Source organism: Eptesicus fuscus, chromosome 2 (assembly GCF_027574615.1).
Source record: "Eptesicus fuscus isolate TK198812 chromosome 2, DD_ASM_mEF_20220401, whole genome shotgun sequence".
NCBI classification, from domain to species: domain Eukaryota; kingdom Metazoa; phylum Chordata; class Mammalia; order Chiroptera; family Vespertilionidae; genus Eptesicus; species Eptesicus fuscus.
This window is the reverse complement of record NC_072474.1, coordinates 109,824,881-109,849,223: the sequence shown is the minus strand read 5'-3', so window position 1 is coordinate 109,849,223 and position 24,343 is coordinate 109,824,881. Positions and strand designations below refer to the sequence as shown.

The window sequence follows — 24,343 nt, the reverse complement described above, 5'->3', positions numbered from 1 at the left end:
GCGGGTGTGGCTCAGTGGTTGAGCATCAACCTATGAACCAGGAGGTCACAGGTTCAATTCCTGGTCAGGGCACATGCCCAGGTTTCGGGCTCCATCCCCAGTGTGGGGCTTGCAGGAGGCAGCCAATCAATGATTCTCTCTCATCATGGATGTTTTCTCTCTCTCTCTCTCCCTCTCCTTTCCTCTCTGAAATGAACAAAAATATTTTTAAAAAATTATCTCGAACCAGAACATTTTTAAAAAGGAAGTAGGTTCTTGGAGATGTCTATGTTTTCTGACACCCAGACTTCTTAACAGTACCCCACAGCGTGTTGGCTTAAGAAACAGGATTCCTTATTTCTCAGGATGCTGGGCAGTGGCTCTGTGGCTGGTCGGGCGGAGACCGCGTGGCTGGGACACAGGGGCTGCTCCCTCCACGTGGCCTCTCGTTTCCCAAGGGTCCAGCCTGGGTGTTTTCACTGTGGTCCGGGCAGTGAGAGAACAGGGCTGGAGGCTCAGGGCCGTGGGAAGCTTAAGCCCGACACTAGCACAAGGCCACGTCTGTCCGTCTGCTGAGTTCTTTTGGTCAAAGCAAGTCACGGAGACAGCCCGGGTTCGATGGGTGTGGACAGACCCGCCTCTGGAAGGGAGGGATGGCAGAGAATCTGGGGCCACCAGCGGGCCCCTGTATCCAGGCCTGGTCCTGAGCTGCCTGTGGGGGCTGCTTGCTCTGCCGTCTTGGTCCTGGTGGCCTCCCCACACCCTCACCCCATGCCTCTGTGGTCAATAACTGCCGCCAACCTCCTCCAGCTGCCAGGGGAAGGGTAAATAGCTCGTTGCTCGGGGCCAGGCCTGTTTTCTCTGCAAAATGACTGTATACATTTCTGCTCTGTTTTGTAAAGCCTTCCTTGAAGCTCCTCGTGTATTCTGAAGTAGACACACTTCCCCGAAAGTCGTAACAGTTCACTACCCTCCCAACTTTATGAAAGCAGCCCCAACGTACACCAGCCACGACTGCTACCTATTTCATTTTGCCAACATTTTAGGGAAAAAGGGGTTCCCTTTGGAGTCTTTAGAGTGACAGGTGAAAACGTTATGAATTTTTATTCACAGATTGGGGAAACGAAACACTTCCCTCCGTGCCATGCTGTCAAGCGATGGATAAAATGAGCTTCTCTCATCTCCACATTTAAAAGTGCCTTTGAGTTCCAGCCGCATATTTCAAAACTAGTACAATATTTAACGTGAGTGCTTTTCAGGCTGCGCTGCAGGTGGAGACCGCGTGCTGTGTGAGGACACGGTGGGTTCCGCCGGCTCCTATGACCGAATCCAATGTGCGCACGCTTCTCTCCAGCTGGGACCTGAGCTCAGCGACGTATTTGCGGGCTAATGTCTGCTCAGACATTTTGTAAATCAACGTTCTGAACAGGCAAGTCATCAGTGTGTTACTGGGGCATAGAAAAAGGTGCCTTCCGGCATCATGTTCCCGGTCCCCAAAGACAACGTGTGTGTGTGTGTGTGTGTGTGTGTGTGTGTGTGTGTGTGCAGGTGCACGTGTGGGTCCATTCCCTAATCTATATAGATATTAGCAAATAGATATTTATAAAGAACAAAGCTTTCATGACAAAGGTAACTTCATGCAAAACAGTGGAGCGTTAACTACACTGCCAAAAAGTGAAGGATAATGGCACCCAAAGATTTTTTTTCTATAAAAAAAAAATCATGAGACCCTTAGAATGGTTAAGCACTTTTATGATGTGTACTACTAGTATATTTTATGTTACCTTAATAAAATAAAATAAAATGACATCAATTTTGAAATCATGCTTCTGAACTGTTTTAGACATCACGTGCTTGGCGTCTATTTCTTCATCTACAACATTGAAAGATGACACCTGTCTACATTGATTCGTGGGTTTCCAGAAGGTCTGACTGAGATTTCAAATAGACACAGGAACTCCGAAAGGCCCCAAACACCAAACACCATGGGATACACAGACTGGGCTCTTACCGGTCCAGTCTCATTCAGGAGAGTCCTCAGGTCTCTGAAATTGCTGTCGGCCAGTTTATTGGCCTCTCTGATGTGAGTCCTGAGGTAGTGGTTTGCCGCAAAACCATAGATGATACCAATGCTGTGGGGGAAGCACAGGAGAAGGAAGAGCATTTCCGGGTGCCCGCGGTGGATGGCCAGGTGCAGGCAGCACGCTGACAGGGAGGGACAGGACCCTCCTTCCCAGGCAACCCCTCCCTCCACTGCTGCAGCCTCCGGCCCTGATCCCATGATCCACCCACCACCACCACCACATGGGCCACAGAGCAGGACCCCGTCTGCTCAGGGAAGACACAGAGCCAGGTAAGATGCACTGTTCTGGTAAATAGTGAATCGAATAAATGGAACAATGTTCATGATAAACTGCGAGGGAAACAGTAACTGACCAAGGGTACAAGGCAGCAGCGTGTGCAATAGTTGTGTTCCGTACAGATGTGATTGCAGGTACACACCCTCCCGTGCAGCTCACACACACACACACACACACACATACCTCTGCTCCCCCCAAAAAAGACTATTAGGCAAAATACCAAAATGATAAGACCGCTTTGGGCTTTCTATCAGTTGTGGTTCCTCTAATTGTCTCTGTTAGTTTTTGTATTGTCTGGTTTGAAAAGAAACATGAGTCACTTTAGCCGTACAATGCTGTATAAAAGCTGCCGTGCCATGCCATTTTACATAAAGCACAGAACCATGCAGAGTGATGCTGCTTAAAGTCGTGGTTATATTTCGGGAGAGGTAGATAATGATGTAATTGGTGTGTTCACTTCATAGAAACTCATGAATATGTATTTATGCCAGGGGCACTTTTCATCATGGAAAATATACTTCAATAAAGGCTTTCAAAAACACTATCCAAAAGTCTCCGCTACATGAAAATACAACACATTTTTCAAGCCAAAAAATGGTCTACATTTAATCATTCTGGGGGATTTTAATGTTGACTAGTTACTAACAATCTCCTGACTTAAATTAATTTGACCAATCAGTTTGTTTTTATGTCAAAACCTTAGAACATGGAAATGTCACATTTAAAAATGGCTAATTGCCAAGGCTTTGCGAAACTTAGCCACTAGGTGGCAGTAAAGAATTACATAAACATAACAACAGACCAATTTACCTACAGAAGTCAGTAACAAAACTGTTAAGTTTGCAACCGTTCAAAAGAGAAGGTAAGGATAGAACAAAGTCTTGATAGTACAAAGTTTTGCAAATAATAGGCAAACTTTGGGGAGAAAATTCTGAGGCAGAATATCAATACCCTGAGTCTGCACCAAAAGTAATGTCTCCGGCTTTATGCATTCATATATTTACAGGTAGGATGGCCAGGTGTCTGTTTTTGCATCAAAAGTTCTGTGTTCTCAGGGGACCTCTCAGTCTTGGGAAAATGGAGACAGTAATTAACCCAATTTACAGTCATCATTCATTCCAAGGAACATCCGTTCATTGCCCGTCTCACTTAAAACATTTCCCGATAGCAGTATCATACAGAAGCATGAGGTTCCCCAAACTAACCCAAAAAAGTCTGTAATGCACAATATTGAAAGATATTTCTCAGGTTTACTGAGTCCCAGTGGAATGTGTGCTAGAGTAGAAACAAGATTTTGCCACTATTACCATTAACTCTTACTGTGTGAACTAGAGAAAGCCACTCTCCTGTGAGCTTCAGTTGGTATCATAAAATTGAAAATTAGGTAAGTGCTTGTCAAGCCACAAGAGAGAGGGGTACTGGATGTCTATGAATTAAGTGTGGGTTCGTGCTGATGGTAATCTTTAAACACACACACACACACACACACACACTAGAGGCCCGGTGCATGAAAATTCATGCACTGGGGGTGGGGGTGGGGGTCCCTCAGCCCGGCCTGCACCCTCTCACAGTCTGAGACCTCTCAGTGGATGTCCACCTGCCCGCTTAGGCCCACTCCCCTGGGGATTGGGCCTAAGCTGGCAGTCAGACATCCCTCTCGCTGTCCGGAAGCCCTCAGGGATGTCCACCTGCTGGCTTAGGCCTGCTCCTTGCCATTAGTTGGACATCTTTAGTGCTTCTGTGGAGGCGGGAGAGGCTCCCTCCACCACCGCTGCGCTGGCCAGCCATGAGCCGGCTTCTGGCTGAACAGCACTCCCCCTGTGGAAGCACACTAACCACCAGGGGGCAGCTCCTGCATTGAGTGTCTTCCCCCTGGTGGTCAGTGCGCATCATAGCAACCGGTCATTCTGCTGTTAGGATCAATTTGCATATTACCTTTTTATTATATAGGAGGATATATATATTTATTTATACTAGAGGCCCGATGCATGAAATTCATGCAAGGGGCTCGGCCCTCACAGCCATGGCGGTTTGCCTCGGCCCTCCCAGCTGCGGCAGCTTGCCTCCACTGCTTTGTCTGGAAGGACGTCTGAAAGGATGTCTGGAAGGTCGTTCAGCTGTCCAGTCTAATTAGCATATTACACTTTTATTATTATAGATATATATATATTCGGTGCCATTTGGAATGACCACCTTATCATCCATTTCTGTCAATCTCAAGTCTGCATTGGTATTTATGAGACCTACTTAATACCATAGCAATAACAGTTAAGTGGTGCACTCATGCCAAATAAAGTCAAATGACCCAAAATAATGACTTTGGAGCAGCGTGGACAGAAGGGGAAAACAAGTTGAGTCATAACAATGTATTTGGAGCTTTACTTATCATGCCAAATTCCAAACATCCATGACAAGTCAGGGTCATCACCTACATACACCTGCCCACAACATGATTTCCTACCAGGGCCTTGCTGTCTCTCCCCAGCATGTCCAAATCATTGGTCATTCATCATGCTCCAGACCCAGCGTGCCATACAAGAAGTCAAAGAGGACTTGAGAAACAATAGCAAGTCCAAGTCCTCTTGGCTTTCCCTGGCCCCCCACCCCCATGGAACCTGGACCTCCCAGAGGGCTCTTCGGAAATTCTGATGGTGTTTCTCACTTCATACTCTATTTTGTCTTTATTTCTACCTGTGCTTAATCTCTCTAAAAAGAGATGAAAACTGCTTTGTCAATTTCACATAACACGGGGGTCTCTGACTTGTGATGGGTGCTCAGTGAAGGCGGTTTTAGAGACTGGACTTTGTTTCATGTGGTCCATTTAGAAGATTAGCCATAGGTCTGGAGTGTCCAAGTCAGAAACTGTCTTTGATCCTTTATTGAATAAACGCCTTTACTTACAAGGTCATCAGTCAGTAAAACGAGTTGCAGTATGACACTGAATTTCAATGCAGCATGCAGTATTTCAAAAGACCCACATTTCTGCTGATCAATTATGGATCCAATTAAAATGAAAGCATTGGTCATTTTTAAAAAACTGTACTAAACAGAACTCTGGAATAGAATTCAGCAACTGTCAAAGCTGATTTTTAGACCCATGCCACGTTGTAAATTTTACATTTAAATTAAGCATGGAAAATTCAGATGCCTACCTGGGCAGGCAGGAAGCAGGAAGGCAAGGAGTGTGGCAGAGACCTATGGGAGCTAAAGGTGGGAGGTGGGGATGGGGCAGCTGCCCTGCGGTCCTATCACGTGCCCCCAAGATGGCAGACCAGTACTGCCAGATCTTCAAAATGTAGAAATCTGCATTATCATGTAAAAATATCCCATTTTAAATATTATCAACTATTCAAAGAAAAAAGAAACTTTAAATACCAGGAAAAACAACTGGTTTCCATTTGTAATCTCTAATTTGAAACTTCTATCTAAACACAAAAGCTATCAAAACATGCACTTTTTTTATGCAGTACAATAAAATCTCTTGAAATGTTTAACAGAAGATAGACATACTACTTTTTGTGGCAAATTAGCATTATATCTTCTGAATTTTGTAATGGACAGACCAATTTTGTCACATATACACTTAAAAGTAAATACTTAAAGCTTTTAAAGAGTAAGGCCACACCTTTGAAACTCGTAGTAATTTTTTTTCTACCAATTTCTACTGGCTTAATGAAATTAGCCAATGAAAGCCAAGTCAATGTTTTCAGTCTGTAACTGATCTCTTATTTTTTTAAAGATAATTATTAAATTTAAAATGTAAATAACTAGCCTTCTCATTCACGTTAAGAAAAAATCTCGTGATTTTCAGACATGCTGGTTCAATTTCTTTTCTGGAACCTTGTGGCCTCCAAGCCAGGAACTGACAGTCACATCCTTATGAAAAATGAACTTTGAAAAATGGCCATCTTCCTGAAAGAGACTGGGATTCCATTTTCGCCACGGTCATTGGCAAGAGCTGATTTATCACACTCAGAAACTTAGATGTGTACTGGAGAAATACAGGCCTGGGTGCTCCTTTTGGTTGTCTATAACCTTTCTTGAAATTCTGAAAAATGCAGCGATGCCAACCAAGTACAAGGGAAAGAAAGAAGGGGAAACTTGGCTTTGTCTGCAGCGAGGCACATCTGCTTAAACAGTTTGCAGCGAGAGGTGGAAATTCCATCTCTGGCTGATGGTCACACAGACTTAGTAAACACATGTCGGCGTGTGTGGAATGCTAGCATGCCTTTGTAAAAAGTCACACACAGGGAGAAGCTCACCACATATATTCCATATTAATAGGGGTTCCTTCTCCTTGACACCTATCCCTTTTTCAATTAAAAAAGAAAAAAAAACCTAATTTTTTTTAATAAAAAAAGGGTGGATGAAAAATTAGAGCACTCAGCACTAATGTACAAACCAACTCCATTTTTAATTGTAACACTTCCTATAGAGACACAAAATAGAATTGAACCTGATAAAAGGCAAGTGAACGACCATGCTGGGGTTTCTGAATTAAAAAAAAAAATCACATATAAAGATTAATTATCATGCCCTAGCTGGTTTGGCTCAGTGGATAGAGAGCGTCAGCCTGTGGACTGAAGGGTCCCAGGTTTGATTCTGGCCAAGGGCACATGCCTGGGTTGCGGGCTTGATCCCCAGTGGGGGGCAGGCAGGAGGCAGCCAATCAATGATTCTCTCTCATCATTGATGTTTCCATCTCTCTCTCCCTCTCCCTTCCTCTCTAAAATCAATAAAATATATATATTTTTAAAAATATTAATTATCAGCAGTACCCGTCTCTGCTGAGGCCATGTAGGCCCGTGGCTAACAGCCGCTTCTCAGTCCTTTTCTGCCTCCTGCTTTGGTTTACATGCCTTCCCCTCTTATCTCATCTTCTGCTGTTGGGACGCACTTTCCTCTCCTTCCTACCTAATCATAACGCAGAAATCTCTGTGTTCCCCTGGTCTGCACGCTTCTGGGATAACTTTGATTACTTATAAATAACACATAGCTATTATTCAACTCATGGTGTTGAAGAGACTTGCAAACTAAAAGGGGTTTAAAAAGGAAGACATCAAAATAGCTTTTTTAGATTTAAACATTCAAGGCAAAGAAGTTTAAACTTCTAGTCTGCACTTCATTAAACAAAACTATCTCAAATACTACTTTTCTATTTATAATTCATCTATAAGTTCAATGTGTTCTGTGAAATAAAAGTTTTAAAAATGTCACTTAGCCTCAAGTAATTGGGGCTCCCTGGAATCTCGTTTCTCAAACTTAATTCATCCCAGAAGGCTGTTCAAGAAGCGATTTGTTTGAACTCCGAATCATTTCTTCCCCCCATTAGAAATAATGTAAATTGAATTAATTCGTTCCAGATCCCCAAATGATTCCCTGTTTTAACCTTTCTTATATACAATACATGACTAATGTACTGTTTAAGCTACAAATAATACACTTCTTTTCTGAAATTTATTAAACCACCCCCTACTAGCCGTAACTGAATTTTTCATACATCACTGTCTCTGAAATACTATCACTCTATCACCTGCTAACTGCTGTTCTTTTATCCAATCAGCAACAGTTTTTCTACCTATTCAATCGCCTGGGATTGTTGTTTTGTGAGCACCTTCACACCCTTAGCACATTAGCACTCTTGATGGCCTCTTTATATTTTAAAATTATGTCAATCATGGATTAGCAAAAACAAACAAACAAAACATTCTCTCCTTTGTTTGTTTTCAAACAAACATGAGAGGGTTGTCAGGTTGAAAGCTCAAGTTTTAGCCCTAGCTGATTTGGCTCAGAGGATAGAGCGTCAGCCTGCAGCTGAAGGGTCCCAGGTTCGATTCTGATCCGGGTCAAGGGCACATGCCCAGGTTGTGGGTTTGATCCCCAGTGGGGGGCATGCAGGAGGCAGCCAATCAATGATTCTCTCTCATCATTGATGTTTCTATCTCTCTCTCCCTCTCCCTTTCTCTCTGAAATCAATAAAAAAAAAAAAAATGTTAAAAAAAAAAGAAAGCTGAAGTTTTAGTTGACAACCAAGACATTTTTTCTGTGAACAACTTGGTCGAGAACCGAATTGTTTGAGATGGGAGATGTTCGAGAACCGATGTTTGACTGTACTTGATTTCTGTGGCTGGCAGGCTGGTTGAATGAATGAGGAAATGTGAATGACACAGAGCACATTCCTCAGCTGAGGAATCTGATTTAAACTCTTAACAAAACGTCACCATCCTAAAATAAAAGCAGGATACTTCAGATCTGCTAGTCAGTTGGAAAACTTTCAGCAGTACAAGCCACAGAAGAAACATCCTCAATTGCGACGTGTGCTCCAGACTTCAAGAGAGGGTAGCAGCTTAATTGCAAACTTAAGAAACTAGATATATTGTTAGAAAGTGCATTCCATTCTCCAATTGCAAAATTCAGGGACTGTGCCCATCCTTTAAGATCTCCTTGGACATCCCAATCAATTAGCAAATACTTGCTCTGCTTCCTGCAGGCTGCCTGTCCCCAATAGCCATTTCAGAGAAGGGAGAGGGCTCAGTGGTTGAGCATGGACCGAAGAACCAGGAGGTCACAGTTCGATTCGCAGTCAGGGCACATGCCTGGGTTGTGGGCTCAATTCCCAGTAGGAAGTGTGCAGGAGGCAGTCAATCCATGATTCTCTCTCATCATTGATGTCTGTCTCTCTCTCTCTCTCTCTCTCTCTCTCTCTCTCTCTCTCTCCTCTCTTCCTCTCTGAAATCAATAAAAACGTTGTTTTAAGAGAAAAAGTGGGGGAGGGAGCCGCCTTTCTAGGAGGCAAATGCTTCCTGCAGTCTAAGGTTCATCACAATGTCTCCAAAGTGCAGAAGCTCGGAAGGGCTGGCTGAGCACGTAGGTTAGGGCAGCCTGAGGACAAGGCTAACTTCTGGTCACAGTGACATCTGTCTAAGCCATCCTGCACCAACATTTTTGTTCTCTCTCTTCTGTTTCTGGAGGGTTTTGCTGTTGTTTCATTTTTAAACTTACGGGCTTAACAGGTAAAACCCGAGACAGTCCTCATCCACCCCAAAGCCAGGCAGCGGCTGCCCGAGATGCTACTCGCCTCATAAGCACACAGAGGACCAGGAGGGCGAGGGCGTAGTACTTCCTCAGGAAGGGCTCGTTCGCCCTCTGTCGCTGGTGCATTTCTCCGCCGCACCTGTTGCAGCAGCGGCACAGACCGAAGCACAGCCCCGCCAGCGGCATGAGGATGACAAAGAGCAGTCCCAGGAGGGCAAGGAGAAGAATCCCGAGCTCATACTGGACGACCTGCAAGTCAAGCAAAAGAATCAGCATGGGCCGCAACCCAGAACAAGGGGAACATCCCCCCCCCTCGTGAACACGGTTAATTTTCTCTCATCTGTTTGACACTGACCATATAGTCCCACTTTGAAGCTCCTCTTGAAACAGAGGAAGCAGAGATTTGAGTGACGGGAACACGAGGTCAGCCGTTACTATCCTCTTTCAACTCCCGAGAAAAATGTCCAAATGCAGGGTCAAGTTGCGAATGGTTTTATTTCAACCCCAGACATATTGTTTTTAAGTGGTGTAACCAATGTTGGCAGAAGTGCTTGCATAATGAAGACATAGAGGGTGTTTTTTTTTTTAACCAGAAAAATATAGGACCAGTGGAAGTTATCAAGGGTTCAAAGCAGTTTGGATTGAATCAATTAATGTCAAGTTCATGGTCAGTTACAAAAGAATCTGGAATACACTGAAATTTAGAAAACAGGCTCAGACTTTCTGACAGATGTGGCCGTTCGGTTTCCCCACCCACACACTGGGAATAACATACCTTGTATGGTCATTGTGACCATTGCGGTTAATGTAGGAGTAGCAATAACGTGCCAAGTACAGTACCAGGCATGGGGTGGACACCTACTAAGTGGCTGCTCTCACGAAGAGCCTACTAAGTGGCTGCTCTCATGAGGCTGGGCACAGCTGCCTGGGTCTCAGACAGTTACTAGATGCCTGGATGCTTAGCAACTGGCACAACTTCTAGATACAAGCATGTGACCAAACTATGTTTTCATAATCGCTCCTGACTTTATTCTAGGAGAAATAAAAATTTGTGCAACTGCATGACGAAACTTCATCTCATTCCAACTCACATGCAGTTACGTTTCCATAAAACAAGACATTTTTAAAGAGTGGCAGAAAATTACAGGTTGGCAGTTTGCAACCAAGGAGCCAGCTAGCCACTTAGCAACAGATTCTAGAGCCGAGCTGAGCCAAGGGAAACAAAACGTAAGTGCTGGTCCTAGGAGCCAACGTGATGTTTTTAGAGAGAAAGCTGAGCTTGGAGTCAGAAGAGGGGCCTTCAATCCCGGCAGGGGCTTCTGGTTCCCTCAACTGGAAAATGTTACAGTAGCACCGACTTCATAAGCACAGTGTGAGGGACACACAGTGAAATGGTTTAATGGGAAAACAACTAGCCAACTGCCCAGCATACAGCAAATACTCAATTCCTATTGGTTAACTCTGGGGGCAAATGCTTAAGAGTATTAATTAAGTCAGAGGCACATGGCACTTGAATATTATCTACTTAGATATTAAGGTTAGGATGCTAAAAGGAAAAAAAAGTGGCAGAATTTTGGCGTATTCATCAAGTACATGGTCCTTCTTAAACTAAGGCCCATGGACAGGGAGAGTCTTCATTGGCTCCCTTGAGGATTTACATCATTGGCCAATTGAGAAACCAGCCCTGGGCACCCCAAACTCTTATTTATACATTTTGCTATATTTCTCAGCAAATATTCTAAATTATTTACTATTTTTTCAAGGAATTTAAAATCCTTTCTGAGTCTTAAGAAACACTGAACCCAAACCCAGTAGAGAAAGTGTATTGAGATGTTTTAAATACCCTCTCCTTAGCTCCAAACACAAATTTTATTTTTGATACACAAGCTTTCCTATGTTAGGTCAGACAGCATAAGGACAGATGTCATTTCATGGGCCTCAATGACATTCTGAAACACCAGAATCTCTGGGGCGCTTTGTGGACTGCCTTGAAGGGAAGATCTGGATCCGAATTTGCCAAGATGGGTCTCTTTTCTCCCCTGAACTACTACAACTAAAGGACGATTAAAGATGATGGCAGAGACCAAAGTGAAACCAATGATCTAAAGACCATCACAGTAGACATGACAGTGAAGGACAGAAAGTTCTGGAAAAAGCATTACATTGACCCAACTCGCTGGCTTTAGACAGAGTAATGGGGAGGAGCAGACGAGGACTTTACCTGCAGAGTCAACACCACGCTTTCTGGCTGTGGAGGCCACAGCAGAGGAGTTTGTGGGAGGCGGAGGCAGCGTGCAGCAAGAAAACAGAAAAAGTTGCATGAGAGGTCAGCAGCAGAGAAAGTCAGGTGAGAGAAAGACCAACACAAGGCAGACACAGAAACCTTGAGTGCTTCATCTAGGGGAAATAATGAACAACATAAACTGATGAACAAAAACAGACCCGGAGACAGGGAAGCATTGATCAGACTGTCAAACCTCAAAGGGAAGGTAGGGGAGGGTAGGGGAAAGGGGGAGAGATCAACCAAAGGACTTGTATGCATGCATATAAGCTAAACCAGTGGTCACGGACAACAGGGGAGTGGGGGCATACGTGGGGAGGGGTTTGGGGTGGGAATGGGGGGATAAGGACAAATATGTGATACCACAATCAATAAAAAAACAAAAACAAAAAAAACCTTGAGTGCTTGCTAGAGGCAGAGTGCTTTGGGTAGAATCAAATTTAGAACTTACATTTGAATCACATTTGGATTTCTGGGAAGGTTTTGAATCGGTATGCTGATCAGGTATGGACAGGGGACTGGGAAGGAAAGATGCAAATGCTTAACCTGCTACCCATGTGGCCTTCGTGAAATAGGGAAGCGGCAGCTGCCTAGAACCCCGGAGCCAAAGGCAACACCTCCCAAAGTGTCCTCTCTAAAATGAAAACCCGATGGTGTCATTGCCTTGCCTAATAGCATCCCGTGGGTCTCACCGTGTTTCATTCAGACTTCTTAATGTGGCCCAACAGTACTACCCCTGGCTTCACGGCCCACTCGTCCTGACCACTGCAGTCTCCAGAAAGCACCTGCTCTCTCCCCTTCCTCACTCTGGGCTCCCTCATGTTGCCTCCTTGTCCAGGATATTGTTCCCATTACACTCCCCTGCCCTCCCCCCCCATGAAACTCAACATCCTTAGTGGTATGTTCCTCCTCGTCTTGATAGACTGGGACTGCTGCCCATCCCTCCTCCATGCTGCCTTGGAGTCCTGTACTTGGCCTTTCACAGCACTCACCCCACTTGGGGTGACTGGCTGTACGCTCCGGGCCATGGAGGACAATGACAGTCACATCTGCCATCCTCTCCCCAGCGCCCAGCCCGGGACCTGGCATACAATAGTTGCCTAGTCACAATCAGATAAATGATGAGTTGAGGGACTAGGAGCCACTGCCTAAGACCAACGATTTCTGAACAGTGGCCCAGAGACAGTGGCTGGTCAGCGATGAGGATGGACCAACCCTCAGGGAAGTTGAAAAATAAAGATGTAATGAGTTTTCCATAAAGCAAAATTCGCTCAATTCATAAGACTATCCTTTTTTTTTTTGGGGGGGGGGGAGGGCGGCGGGGGAGGCAAAATGTGTATAAAGGGAAACAAAAGTTATTATGGTTGACTTAATAAATGTCCTTATGTGGCAAAATGAAATGAGGTGGCTCTAGGTCATTCCCCAGTTTACTTTTTTCAAACTGTCTGGTCCAAGAAATCCAAGTATAGGAACTATTGTTTTAGATGGCAGATTTCCACAGATGGGAGAGAAGAATGTGATATTATTAACTTTTAAATGAGATATCCAAAATGTTGGCGTGGGCAGTTCAGATACCTTTGCCTCCAGGGTCACATGGGGCATGCTGAATGATCCCAGCCCGGCTTCCTGGGTGGGGGCCCCCCAGGCTTGATTCCTCCCAAACTCACTACCCCCGGCACCCCACAGTGTATGTTAAACACTGACTTCAGGCTCCTCCCCTGAAGAGGGTGTCAGGCGATTTGGGAAAGAGCAGGAACCTGTAAAATGGGCCTGGTCGTGGCTGTGAGTAGGAAACCGGCTCTAGGCTCCCACGTTGGGCTGCAGACAGGGCAGCACAGCCTGTGAGCTACAGCAGGCAGCTGATTGTTCATGTTTAACTCCCTCCCTCCCACCCACCCCCCACATCAGCCTGTCTGTCATGTCTGATGGTTTGCAGCTCAGCCCTCCCACTGCGTGTCTGTGTTTTCCTATTCTGTATGGTTACTGCAAAGGCAACCTGAGAAGCAGTGAGGAGGAACCCATTTTCTGCATCCTTCTGTTCTAAGTGCTTTGCATGTACTATTTAGTGCATGGTAAGTGGGTTAGTTCATGTGCAACACTTAGACCAGAGCCTGCCAGTGCAATGCTCAATCAGTAACAATAAGAAGTAGTAATCAATGCACATCAGCATCGCTCTCATGCCCGAGCTCCAGTGAGCCTCCGATGATGATCCAGTCAAGGGCTTTCTTGCACCGCTTTCTATCCATTCTTGCACTGCCTTCTGTGATCCCTAGAAGACACTTTCCTTATTTGGGAAGGAGAGCATGTTCCTATAGGCAGCGCATCATCACGCTCTTAAGTTGCTCCTAAAAACAACATGGGTTTGAACAGAACAGGTCTGCTCATACCCAGATTTTTTTCAATAAATATGCAAAGTATTATAATATACTAGAGGCCCAGTGCACGAAATTCGTGCATGGAGGGGGATGTGTCCCTCAGCCCAGCCTGCACCCTCTCCAATCTGGGACCCCTCAAGGGATGTCCGACTGCCCATTTAAATGGGCAGTTGGACATCCCTCTCACAATCTAGGACTGCTGGCTCCCAACTGCTCGCCTGCCTGCCTGCCTTCCTGATTGCCCCTAACTGCTTCTGCCTGCCAGCCTGTTTTCCCCTAACTACCCTCCCCTGCAGGCCTGGTCCCCCCCAACTGCTCTCCACTGCAGGCCTGGGTCCCCCCCAACTGCCTTTCCTTGCAGGCCTGGTCACTCCCAACTTCCCTCCTCTGCCAGCCTGGTAACCCCTAACTGCCCTCCCCTGCAGGCTTGATCACCCCCAACTGCCCTCCCTTGCAGGCCTGGTCCCTCCCAAGAACCCTCCCCTGCTGGCCATCTTTTGTCCACATGGGGGCAAGATCTTTGACCACATGGGGGCAGCCATCTTGTGTGTTGGAGTGATGGTCAATCTGCATATTACTCTTTTATTAGATAGGATAGAGGCCTGGTACATGGGTAGGGGCCAGCTGGTTTACCCTGAAGGGTGTCCTGGATCAGGGTGGGCTTCCCTTGGGGTATGGGGTGGCCTGGGCTAGGGGCCTGTGGTGGTTTGCAGGCCAGCCACGCCCCCTGGCGACCCAAGCGGAGGCCCTGGGATCTGGGATTTATTTATCTTCTACAATTGAAACTTTGTAGCCTGGAGCACAGCCAAGCTTCTTGCTTACTCCGAGGTGGCAGCCATTTCTGTTTGGGACTTATGTATCTTCTGTAATTGAAACTTTGTAGCCTTAAGCGGAGGCCTAGGCCAGCCAGGGCTGCAGAAGCTTGGCTTCCTCTATCGCCGGGGAAACCCAAGTCTCCTGCTCTTTCCAGCTCCGTGGCTGCTGCCATTTCTGTTTGGATATGTTTACCTTCTAAAATTGAAACTTTGTAGCCTTGAGTGGAGGCTTAGGCCAGCAAGGGCAGGCAGAAAGCTTGTCTTCCTCCATTGCTGGGGAAATCCAAGCCTTCCTCCTGCTCTCTGTGGCCACAGCCATCTTGGTTGGGTTTATTTGCATATTTGCTCCTGATTGGCTTGTGGGCGTGGCGTGTGGGGTGGCTTCTGGGTATAGCAGAGGTATGGTCAATTTGCATATTACTCTTTTATTAGGTAGGATATTTTTCTTCCTTACGACTTTTTAATAGCACTTTTTCTAGCTTCCTTTATTGTAAGAACACAGTAACAATACATATAACATATAGAACATGTGTTACTCAATTGCTTATGTTATCGGCAAGGCCAACAGTGGACGATGGGGAATAGAGTGAAGATACAAATAGTCGAGCTGTGAAATGACTGAAATCAAGTAGGTTGAGGTATGAGGAAGCGATGTTATTTTTGTAAGTAGGCTGGGAACTTAAACGTTTGAACTTTCAAGCTAAATTTCAAAACTAAATTTTCCTTAAATTTCCTGTGTCAATGTCTAGATATACAGTAGAACCTCGTTTCTCAAACTTAATTCGTTCCAGAAGGCTGTTTGAGAAGCGATTTGTTCAAAAACTGAATCATTTTTTTTCCCATTAGAAATAATGTAAATTGAATTAATCTGTTCCAGACCCTCAAATGATTCTGTTTCAACCTTTCTTATATACAGTGCATGTCTAATGTATTGTCTAACTTATAAATAAACACTTCTTTTTTTCAATTTATGGAACCACCCTACTAATCTTAAAGAAATTTTCACATATCGCTGCCTGGGAAATGCTATCACCAGTTAGCTGCTTTTCCTTTATCCAAATCAACAACTGTTTTTCTATCTATTCTATCGCCTGTGATTGCTGTTCCGTGAGCACTTTCACACCCTTAGCAACATTAGCACTCTTGGCGGTCTCTTTATGTTTTAAAATTGTGTTCATCGCCAGCAACAAAAGCATTCTCTCTTTGCTTGTAGGCAAGATGCTTTTTGTCATCTATCAGCATGAAAGGGTTGTCAGGTTGAAAACTAAAGTTTTAGTCCACAACCAAGAATTTTTTTCCTGTGAACAACTTGGTTGAGAACTGAACTGTTCGAGATGGGAGACATTTAAGAAAGGAGGTTAGACTGTACATCAAATCTCTAGTTACCCCCTGTAGGGCTAAGGTGAGAATGTCCACGTATCCAGACCGCCTGACATCCAGCATCCAGACCACCAGGTCATGGAGAAGATCAGGACCGCAGACCAACCCAGAGGCCAAGGACACGGGGTTAGTCGTCTCAGGAACGTGACTCTACTGTAACAACTCTGACCTTGGCTCTCTCCTTTGGAACACTTCTGGGTTTTGCTAGCTGTGTTCAGTCTGCAGACTCTAAGACCCATGAATACATCTTTGTCATTTATTTCTAGCAAAACTCCAGGCTCTTTTTTTTTTTTTTTTTTTTTTAGTTTGTTCAGCAGCTATTGGCAATTAAGGATTTAGGGAGTCAAAAGCTATACCCGAATTTGACTACATGGGGGTTGGTGCCCCAACCGCCACATTGCTCAAGGAACTTCTTCTCTCTTAGCTAAGGAAGTAGCATAGTACTGCCTTTAAGGAAAATTTAGTTTTTAAATAACATACAATTTGAAAGGTGAAGGTTTCTTTCAATGCTCCTTTTGTCATTTTTGCTGTAGTTCAAACGAGATTTATAAGGTGCTCCAATATTCCACAAAAGTTCTTTATCAAAAAAGGTTTCTAAATTCACAGATTACATAACCAGTTGCTTAAAGTTTTACTTTTTAAGTCAGTCAAAATTTGTTCACACTTATTTTAATAACAAATACATCAATAAAAATTACCTTCCCATAATCCATTGACAGATCAAACTTCTTTTGTATTATTTTTCTTATAATATCTGGCGGAGGGGGGGAGACACAGAACAGTACCAAGATTAATTTTTCAATAAAAGTATAAAATGTATATTTAGAGAATAAAAGTCTACATATATTCACAAATTATTGTATCTCTCTATATTACTGTAGTCTTAGAATTTTATTCCTATTTCATAATGCGTAAATAATTGAGCTGATGGGGCTTTAAACCATAGCAAAGACTGAAGGGCAAATACACTTGACTTACTACTTTGCCAGTGGCAAAATAGAAGGCTGCTATTTTTAAGAGTTTTCAGTTTCTCACAATACACCTTAATATTTATCAGCAAAAACCACAAATACTTTATGAAAAGTCACTGATAAAATGTTACAGATTCTTCATTATTTGGAACCACAAATGCAATTTCTTTTTTAATAATTTCACATAAATAATATTTTACAAATGAAAGGATTTTTATCATGAACCTAACCCAAGAGTTCCAAATCACATGAGACATACCTCCCATCTCATCTTCAAACACTGCGTGGGACCCTGGAAATTTCAGCTACACAAAACTGGACTTTTCCATGCATGTTCATTTTGGGCATTTTCAAATTCTCACATAGGCTAAGAGCCACTTCTTCTTCTAGTTCACCAATCTGGTAATAATATGCACAACTGTCCCCTGCTGGTGTGACTCAGTGGTTAGAGTGCCGGCCTGTACACCGAAGAGTTGCAGGTTTGATTCCCGGTCAAGGGCATGTACCTATGTTGCAGGTTCCATCCCTACCCCTCTTACCCCACCCCCTGGGGCAAGTGCAGGAGGCAATCAATTGATGTGTCTCTCCTCTCTCTCTCCCCACCTTGTTCCCTACTTTTCACTCTCTCTGAAAATCAATGGGAAATATATCTCACTAAGTCAAACAAATTTGGAAATATCTGGTTATTTGGATAATTTGACTTAGTTTACCTTTTATCAAGAAAAATGTTTAAGGAGCCAACTCATTGCATAAAACTGTTTTAATCTGATTGAATCAGCCCAGTAGGTGTGATCAGTTCTGAAGCTAAGAGGTTAGTTGAAAAAGAAAAAGCAGGGAATCATGCCTTAGACACTTTATTTTAACCTAAGGCATAACAATCAATACACATCTGTTAGCCCATCATTTGAAGAGAAGCAGGGTCCTTTTTTGAGTATGAGTTCTCTGGCTAGAATGGAGGTGAATTAAAATGGCATCTATGGTAAAAGAAAGCTCCTCACTTATTTAAAGGCTGACTTGGGCCAACCACCCCATTTCCAATACACAAGCGTAAGGTTGATGAAAATGGTGTCATCGGCTGACAAAGTCACACCACCTACACACAGCATCAGTATTTCAGAGAAAGCACTGGGTGATCATAGAGCCTCCCTCAAGGTACAATGGAACCTGGCTTATTTGATTCTTCAGTGATAGGAATGGGGAGAGGGCTAGGCTTTTCTCTAACTAAACACTCCTCCCCACCCTAATCTCCAAACATTGGGATCACTGTGTAAGTCAGGGCTCTGTAAAGAAACAGAACCAGTAAGAGACAGAGATGGAGACAAGTATAGAGCTACAGGTAAGCTAGAGCTAGAGATACATATAGAAAGCTTTATTTTAAGGAGCTGTGGGGGATGAAATCTTTAGGGCAGGCTGGCTGGCTGGAAACTCAGGCAGGAGTTGATGCTATAGTCTTGAGGCCGAATTTCTTCTGCCAGAAATCTCAGCTTTTTCTCTTTAAGACTTTCAGCTGATTTGGATGATACCCACTCAGTATAAAAAGCAATATCCTTCACTTCAAGTCAACTAATTAGAGGTGTCAACCAGATCTACAAAATACTTCCACAGCAACACCTGGATTAGAGTTTCATTAACTCGTTGAGAACTACAGCCTGGCCAGGTAGACACAGAGATCTCACTGTTAGAGAGTGGGGATTTTTGAGCACTACTGAGGCCGTAGACTATGCCCCAGATAGAGTTGTCAGTGCTGACACTAGGCCAGGCCTTGAGATATGGTCTCATGGCCCCTTCCCAGCACGTAGGCCTTCTTTCATAGATCACTGTCAGCTTTCTGGAGAACAGGATGACCCTGTGAATAACATGGTCGTGATTGGCATGATCCTGACGTTGCTTGGGAAAAACGGTTTTGTCTTGGGTTACTTGTTCTGCAAAAACCGAATGTGGTTAATGTGCTTAAAAGCGGTCCTACACAAAGGGTCGCTGCTGCTCTCTGGTCTCCCTGCGTGGAGAATGGCAGAGCAGTCGCCGGGTCGCCCGGCCACCCGGCTAATAAAGGCTCCCTAAATTTTAATTTGGTCTGGGCTCCAGTGGTCATTCACTCGCATCCGCTCCACAACATCACCAGGGCTCCACCAAGGCTGGCATTGTTCCCCACAGAACAGGGATGCCCAGTAAACCAGCTGGAGCAGAGCGCACCTGAGCACCCCTGGTCAGTACCTATGACCAGGCAGACTCAACCACCATCAAGGTCCACTCCTGATCACCCAAGCCCCCGCCGAACAAAGGGACATATTTGGGGGCCAATTAGTGCAAGAGCGGGACCACACATAGTCTCTGAGGACAACTAATCTTGAATGGTGGCCCTTAACCACCCCCCAAAACTGACTTAAGTGTTCTGAGTTAAAAGAGAGGCAATTAAATGGCTTTTGAAAAGATTCCCAGCTGAAAATGGCAGAACTACTCTAACCTGTCACTTGTAAGGTTCGGTGGCTCTTCTCGGAGAATGCACTCAGCAAGCCCATCTTCCAGCAGCCCCGTTTCGTGAAGAGCGCTCTCTGTCCTTGGCGTTGGGGTGAACACCCTCTGCCCGCTCCTTGGCTCACAGTCTCCTGTGGCTAATGTGGGTGAGGCTGAGCGTGAAGAAGTGATTCTGGGGACCCAATATGATGCAACTACCTTGGGTCCTAGAGTCCACCGATCCCCCGAGCAGCCTCTTTCCTGCAGGCCTGGCTGGCGAGCCTGTCTGAATCTAGTGCTCGAGGGACATGCACTTTTGACCTGCTCCTCACGCAGCCACCGTCCTGCACTCTCAGTTTCACGGAGCCCTTCATCCTGCAGTTCGAATTCTCTGTCAACATGACTGAGCTCTTTGGTTTGGTTTGCAATAAAGAGATGGATGCTTCAGACCTTTAGAAGCCACGCCGAGTTTGTTAGAACTTGTCAAAAGTATCCGCATGCCTCCAAGTGTCTCATCAAGTATTCCTTTACTTAAGATGCAACCAGGCACCTTGGCGTGCTTTATTCCTCCGTGACAGCTGTCAACACGTGGCTGTGCGAGCCTCCTCCCTAGAGGACTGATGCATGGGTGTGCATGGGCTTGTCCCAGAATTGACCACGGTGCTGACTCTCTCTCAGAGAAAAATGCTCGGAAAAAAACTCTGCTAGGGAAGCTATTCTTGTGAAAACATCTGGGACCAGTTTGGTCCTCCTAGCTTTCTCCAGACACATGTCCACACCAATCCACCAATCGTGAGCTGGGATTTCATTTTACCTTCATAGCAGGTAACCAAACCTGTTGCTGGCAAGGCTGCCCTTAAAGCACCTCATAGAGTCTTTCAATGGGAGCAGGTGCTCCCTCAGTCGCACAGGTAAGGGAGACTTCTAGAGTCTCCTGGGGCTTAGAATCCTTGACACTGTGTGTTCCATGAGGGCTCAGGGCCCAAGAACCTCCCTAAGGGCCGGGAAGGGGCCCAGGACCTGGGACAGGCAGGGCAGCCTTGCCACCAGTGATGAATCCAGGGAGGGGGCAGGGAACACGGCCAAAACATCCATGGGTTCCCGTGGTGTTTGGTTTCCTCCCCGAAGACATTCCTGGAAAGTGTAATTGTTTCTGTGGAAAATTCGCCTGGAGGATCTCTGAAAGGAATGTGGCTTGAATCACATTATTTCTTGGTCTGTCCCAGGTCCACGTGATCTCACACACATTCCTGTGAGAATGGGGATCAGCTGAATGCCATTCTCAGCTGCTGACTGTCAGCTACTGACTGTCACCACCCCCAACAGGGAACAGAAAGTGGGACTAGGAACAGAGGGAAGGGGAACCTCTTCTTCTGGGGATACTTGGAGCTTACTTTTAATTTTTAAAAGAATGAAGTTTTGTAAATAAGGAACTTTTATTGACGTACTTCTCTATGCTCCCCTCCCCCCCCAAAAAAAAGAACAAAAAGAAGACATAGTTCTAACACTTTCAAGTTACAAATTCCACTGCCTGTAAGTATTCATCAGATTTTATATCTTGTGTAGGATATGTGACCCGGAGCCATTTTTAGACTATTTCAGTTTTTAGTATTTATCATTTAAAAAGAAAGAAAGAAAAAAGAACACTGGGGAAAAAAAGAGACTGAAATCTGCAAAAATTTAGATGCTACCCAATAAGTAATCATCAGAAAAGAAATAATGAAGTATTCAATATCTGGAAGAAACTCAGTTTTTCCCCAAGAAGTGTTTAGTTCAGACAAAATACACCCCTCTAGTGTTTTGTTAATGCCCCAGAACCAGCTTACAGCGGCCCTGTGTTCATCCCTCCCACTTGGCCAGCTGAGCTCTGCTCTCTCCCAGTCTCTCCTGTTTGTCTCCAAACCACTTTCTGCTGGTTGTACTTGTTGATGCAATTATACAATTTACATAAAGATCATGAAAACAGATAAAGCATGACTACCCAAAGCCAAAGTTGTTGTTTATATAAATTCCACGTTGAATGTTTTTAAAACTCAGTAAAGAGGCATTGTTTTTAAAAGCTAAAAAGAGTTTCTGGAATTGCCCAGCCTTCATGGCTCAGTGGTTGAGCATTGACCTATGAACCAGAGATCACAGTTCGAGTCCCTGTCAGGGCACATGCCTGGGTTGCGGGCTCGATCCCCAATGTGGGGTGTGCAGGAGGCAGTTGATCAATGATTCTCTCTCATCATTGATGTTTCTATCTCTCTCTCCTCTCCCTTCCTCTCTGAAATCAATAAAAATATTTAAATAAATTAAAAACTTGTTGGATTCAACTCTTTGTTTGGGAGGAGAGGTGGGGTGGGGGGAAGGGGGAATAACTCGAAAAGCTCAGAAAGAAAACAAGGAAAAACTAGGGTGGGGGGGAAATCAGCCTGAGTTCACAGCACAAAGCCCTGTTACATGAATAAAACCCAAACTGGAAACCATGAAAGTTGTGTTGCTGGGGAAATCCTATCCAGAGACTTACACTAACCAACACTGAATTAGGAGGTTAAGATTCTGCAAAACAACGTTCCTTCCACTAGCAAGGAGAACTATCCAGATAACAAGTGACATTGTCGCTTTTCCTGGGCCACCCAAGAGCTGAGGCTGTGAAGCAACTAATTCCAAAGAGTGCCAAGCAGGAAAGAAGAAATCACTAAAAATGTTCACAAGCTCTTAAAGGCCAACTGTGGGCTGACATGTCCATGTGGAAGGTTCTGGAAGTCCCAGAAACAATGATTTTGCATTTGCTTGCAAGCCTCCACTGAGTGCTCATAAGAGACACTGGGGCAGGGCAGATGCCGGGAGAAAGTCCCTGCATGGTAAGGATATGAAGAGGGTGATGGGTTGCAGCTGAGAGAAGGCATGAAGCCCCCGTCTGGGTAATTCTTGCTGGTGGGAGGAACGTTGTTTTGCAGAATCATACCTCCTACTTTCCCTCTGGATATTCTCAGATGAAGCAAAAGCCCTAAAGCCCTAAAGCCACTGGGAGAGAAGCAGTGAATCCTATGTGCCCCCTAGACAAGGCAAAACCCTATTGCTTCTAAGGTGGGGGTACATGCAAAAGCCGTCTGTGGGGAAGAGGTTGGAAACCCTCCTGCCTGTAGGACACAGGGAAAGACCCACGGCTGCTGGGGAAGCAAAACCCCTCTGCGTCTGGGGAGGGAAAGCAGAGGCCGGCATGCCACCATTGTGATCTGGGCAGAAAACTCTCTCCTCCCCAAGACAATGCAGACTCCAGGCAAGCGTTTGACCTCATGCATTCCTCCTTTGGTGACCTTAACACCACCTACCAATCAAAGTGGTATACCTGGCTATTTCCCTTCATAGGACTATTAACGTTCCCATTCCTCATCCTCGTTTTTGGCCCATATATTTTGTGTCATTTTTCATCTTTGCTTCAGGACCACTTTTGAGTCTTCACCAACCAGTCTCTTGGGGAAATCATGCTCCTGTAAGCCCTTGCTCCAACCATGAGGAATCTATACAGTGTTCCGGCCAACTAAAATCAAAGTCCATTCCCCTATGATCTCGACGTCCCCCCTCAGCAGGAAGTAACGATGACCTCTGTCCCTATTCCATAAAATAAAAATACTGGAATGTTAGGTTTGATCAAATAATTGAATCAATACCCCTCCCCTGGGAACTGACCTTTAGGCCACTTCACAACCAACATTCCCTTTCGCTTAGACCATATTTCACTTGCTAAGGCCACATTCCACTTGATAAGACCATTATCTTTCCCCTCCGGACCTTCCCAGAGAGTTCCCCACTGGGAAACCCCACCTAGAGTCCGTTAAAACCTCTGACTCCCATCCCTGGGTGCTGGCACCATTTTGGGACTCAGCCCATCTTGTCTCCAGATGACCTAACAAATTTGTAATACCTTACCACTTTTGGCCTCGTGCATTCCTCCTTTGGTGACTCTTCCACCACCTACCAAAGCCCCCACTCTATCCTTCTAAGTTAAAACTTGAGGTCCTCAGCTGACTTCCCTCGTTGATAAACCCTTACAAGTTATCATTCACATGTGACATTTAATGATCTCTGGCTTACACACTGCCTGGACTCTTTCTTCTGTGTAAACACTTTTTTTTTTTCCTCATCTGGAGACTGTCCATTCCTTAAGGCAGAAAATGTTCACTCTCCCACATAAATCTCATAATCTCTAACCCAGTGCTATGAATCTGTGGTAAGTGTGAGTAAAACTTGCATGTCCTAAACAAGACAATTAAATGAGATCCCAGAAGATACCATAAGGCCAGAATATTTTCCTTGGGGGAAAAAAATCTAGAGATACAAACGTGGTAGTATTCTTAAGAAGTTTCATTTTTGGCCCTGGCCAGGTAGCTCAGTTGGCTATAGTGTCATCCTAATACACCAAATTTTGGGCTTCAATCCTGATCAGGGCACATACAAGAATCAACTACAAAATGTATAGATAAGTGGAACAACAAATCAATGTGTCTTTCTCTCTCTCTCTCTCAAAATCAATCAATAAATTTTTAAAAGATTAAAAATAAAAAAAAGAAGCTTCATCTTTTTTGTTTTAAGAAGTTCTGCACCTCAGCTTCTTTATTAAGCCCCAAAGGGGGTGGAGTTGAGAAATCAGACCTCTTATAAACAAAAAAAGAATCCAAAATCACCATAATTGTTGACTTTGAAAACC

At 44.7% G+C, this 24,343-nt stretch overlaps 1 protein-coding gene across 1 annotated transcript in view; it reads right to left on the bottom strand.

Moving 5' to 3' along the window:
- PROM1 (prominin 1) overlaps positions 1-24,343 on the bottom strand; it is an 84,747-nt gene that overhangs the window by 42,921 nt on the left and 17,483 nt on the right. Inside the window, exons 2-4 of the mRNA XM_028159602.2 lie at positions 16,924-16,979; positions 9,418-9,623; positions 1,991-2,111 (exon numbers count right to left, since the gene is read on the bottom strand). Coding sequence (XP_028015403.2) covers positions 1,991-2,111; positions 9,418-9,623; positions 16,924-16,979 — 383 coding nt within the window. The remainder of the gene's footprint in view (positions 1-1,990; positions 2,112-9,417; positions 9,624-16,923; positions 16,980-24,343) is intronic.